Genomic DNA, 3351 nt, shown 5'->3' with positions numbered 1-3351 from the left:
GGAGTTCGTCCAACCGTTCAGTGGCTTGCTGATGGGATTCCCTGGTTTTGGCCAAGGAAGCCTCCAGACTTATCTGATCCGAATTTGGTTGGGATGGTTCGGCTGATAGGAGTCGGACGAGTAAGATGTCTTTTCAAAGTTCAGTCAATATCTCCATCAGCCGATGCAGAATTGGGGTGTCCACTGATTCCGAAGGGGTTTGAAATAAAAGGCCACCAACCGTCTGAAGAATATTTTCCAGGAAATCTGACCTCAAGTCGGGAAAAGTTTGGTTGACGGCCTAAGCAAAGATGGCCTGAATATCCGCCAGAATCGGAATGGCCGACAGAGGGGCTAGATCAAGATGTCTCTAAGAGAGAGTTCAAATGTTTAGGTTTCATGGAGAGAATATGTTAAGGATGACTTATGGTTACTTACTTCCGGGCGGACCGTGGTTATGGAGAGCGCGAGGAGCGTCGTCGGTCGGGGAGGACGGGCAGCTGGCACCGCAATGGCCAACTCTTCGGTTGCTGCAAAAGGTCGCTGCGGGTCTGACTTGGGCCCCTAAAAGTTGAAGTATGAAGTGTTAAGTATTTAATGAAATTGGTATTCAGTAATGAAAGAGGAGTCTGAAGATTCTACCAGGTTGACAGAGGTCTCCGAATCGGAAGAAGAAATCTCTTCTATGTCTTGCGGGGGACCTCTTGGCAGGACGGCCGCAGGTGGTTCTGCTACCCGTCCTACTGCCTCTGCAATTGGGACGGCTGCCATCAGGATGGCCGCGCCTGGGGCGGCCGCGGCCGGCGAATCAGGTGCGACTTGGACGGCCGCTGCTGGGACGGCCGCAGGTGGGATGTTTCCAGCAGTTGGGCGGGCCGCACCCCAGACATTTCCAGGAGCTGGAGCGGCCGCAATAGGGGCGGTTGCAGCAAGAGCGGCCGTGATAGGGGCGGCTGCAGAAAGGACGATTGGTTCCTCGCTAAGAAAGGAAGAGTCCGCGGCCTCAGCTGGCAGTCCGCCCATCTGTGAGGCAGTTGCCTCGCTATCAGACGAGACTCCTACTACCGCTGGTTCGGGTGGTGAAGGCGTCTACAATGAATATGTTAGATACTTATTCCAAGTATGAAATTTGATGTTATGAAAATTGAGTGTTTAGGAAAGTTACCGGATCTCTTGGTGGTGCTGACAAGGATTGCTTCCTGGTCGGAGCACCTTCCCGACTACTTATCGGCAGAGAGGGAAAATATTTCCTCCTAGTCGGGTCCTCCTCCCGACTGATCATCGGCAGAGCAAGTAATGGTGCATGTGTTTGGATGGGTAGAGCCTGCGATTGAATGGCATAGGTCAGTACAAGAATTGTTAAGATATAAGGAAAGTAGTAACATGAGTCGGTTACTTGGGGCTGATCGGCTGGCAAGTTTGGTGGGTCGGCCGGGGCTAGAGTCGGTTGGACGGTCGGTGCTGCCAAAGTTGGTCCTGATAGTAAGAATAATATATGTTAGAAATTTAAGGAAATACTAGAATAAGTTAAGACTTTTGAGCATACCTAGACGGGACCGGGTCCTTACTGGCATCCAAACTGACAAAAAGTCTTCGCCGGTCTGATCTGTTCCGGAGGTAAGGACTGTTTGGATTTGGGAAGCTTTTCTCTTCCTCTTTGGGGTGCTAGACCCGGCACCCGGGGCGGCTATCTTTCTTCGGACGCTGATAGGTCGGGCCACCCGTAATACTAAGGCAGGCTGGGGCAGGAGAACATCCATCAACCGATCTTTGTCCGGGGCAAGTAGGGCCCATGTGACCGACCACCATTCGCGGAAAGTCTCAACAGTCTCCGGAGAATAATGGAAGGGAATGGAAGAATGGAAAGTTATGTACGTGGTGAGTTGGGAAAGGTAAGAAGAAATCAATTCGGGTATGACCCGCCCATCCGGACTCTAAGGTATTAAGTGAGGACGGGCGATGGGACCAGGTAAGCCTTGGCGGCAGCGGAATTGTCGTGCCAAAAATTGATGCTGATAACTAAAAGTATAAAATGATTTTTGGCCCTTTTTTATCAAATTTTTTACTAACGAATAAGGACCTGGGTTTAAAGGCAGAATCCCAGGCGAAAGAATAGGTCGGATAAGGAAGAGGGTCAGGTTCGGCCATGGGTGAAGACACAGGAAAAGGCCAAAAAAGACCAGACGCATAGCCAGCATACTTCCTATATACGTAAAATTGGGAGTTTCTGTGGTCGTCGGCTAGAATGGCGGTTATGATGGGGTCGGATGATTGGAGGTTGCCATGGCCTAGGCAAAGTCGGTTAAGGGCTAATCCCAAATATTTCTCGGGTGTTGAGGTAATAGGATGACGGCCAAGTTGGAACGCGTCAGGAAAATAAAGACGGAACCAAAGTTCCAGGAACCAAAAAGGACCCGACGCGGCAGTATCTAATTTTTTACTATCATTATCTACAAGACGGGAACTCACCCTAGAAAGACCTTCAAAAAGATTGGCTAAGAAAAGGGTGCCAAGTGAAAAGAAACGACCTGAGGCTATATGAATAGCTAGGTCAAGATGGGAAGAAAGAACACATTTGGAGGGAGAGACTATGACATACCTACAGAGCCAGAAGAGAAGGAAGGCGACATGTTCGCGGTCGGTCACGGGGGTCCCTACTGCCCCTTGCTGGTTGGTCGCAAATTTGGTCCAACTCCATTATTTTATTCCAGCTAAGGACCAGCCCAAATGGTCCGCCTCCGGCTCTTGCCCATCAAGGACTCCCATTACAGGGTCCTCACCCACGACGGGAAGATGGGCGATCATGGCCACATCCATGAGAGTCGGGCCTATGGGGCCCGTTGGCAGGAAAAAGACACCCATCTCTGAGTTCCAGAAGGCCGCCATTGCCAGGAGCACCTTATCGTGCAAATGAAATGGAAAAGTGGAAAGGAGTATCACCTGGTCGATCTGTTGGCGTTTCCACTGCTCCTGGAAGTGTTCTGCCACCATGTTGTATCAAGTACGATAGGGATCCTTGGGATCCGTCAAATGTGTTTTGATGCTGTCATGGATTATGATAGCATTGTATTTGGGATTGTTGACGGCGAAGGGGTTTTCCGCTTCGAGCACCTCCCTCATCCGACTGGAGTCTTCGAGAGTCGTACAGTATGGGCGGATGGTGGGAGTCAATACCTTCGTGGCAACAAAAGACACTTCTGGGACGGTTCCGTCAAAGGGGATTGCAGGCACGTATTGGTTCGCCATGGTATGCGAGTTGCAGAGAAGAAGGGAAAATACCAGCGAAAAAGACAAGAGAGTTTTGGAAAGTATTTTGCGATGATGGTGCGTGAAATGAGCAAAGTTGATGGACAGGTTTTTAAAAGAGATAAG

At 50.2% G+C, this 3351-nt stretch overlaps 1 protein-coding gene across 1 annotated transcript; it reads right to left on the bottom strand.

Moving 5' to 3' along the window:
• Nucleotides 1-280: 280 nt before the first annotated feature.
• LOC127255166 (uncharacterized) lies at nucleotides 281-2865 on the bottom strand. The gene is made up of 5 exons (XM_051280560.1): nucleotides 2749-2865; nucleotides 1145-1303; nucleotides 622-1068; nucleotides 418-543; nucleotides 281-349 (listed from the first exon to the last, which is right to left on the bottom strand). Exons 1-5 carry the CDS (start codon nucleotides 2863-2865, stop codon nucleotides 281-283), a joined length of 918 nt encoding a protein of 305 aa, XP_051136517.1.
• Between the last annotated feature and the right edge of the window lie 486 nt (nucleotides 2866-3351).

The sequence above is a fragment of the Andrographis paniculata genome, unplaced genomic scaffold (assembly GCF_009805555.1).
Source record: "Andrographis paniculata isolate CXL003 unplaced genomic scaffold, ASM980555v1 Contig53END, whole genome shotgun sequence".
NCBI classification, from domain to species: Eukaryota; Viridiplantae; Streptophyta; class Magnoliopsida; order Lamiales; family Acanthaceae; genus Andrographis; species Andrographis paniculata.
This window is presented reverse-complemented; position numbering and strand designations above follow the sequence as displayed.

Excerpts from the sequence above, each read along its gene's own strand:
- LOC127255166 (XM_051280560.1), bottom strand. The coding sequence starts at position 2,865 with ATGGCGGCCTTCTGGAACTCAGAGATGGGTGTCTTTTTCCTGCCAACG. Across the intron at positions 1,304-2,748 it reads CCGTCGTGGGTGAGGACCCT|GCTCTACCCATCCAAACACA; the intron begins GTAATGGGAGTC and ends ATTCAATCGCAG. Across the intron at positions 350-417 it reads TAACCACGGTCCGCCCGGAA|AGACATCTTGATCTAGCCCC; the intron begins GTAAGTAACCAT and ends ACTCTCTCTTAG.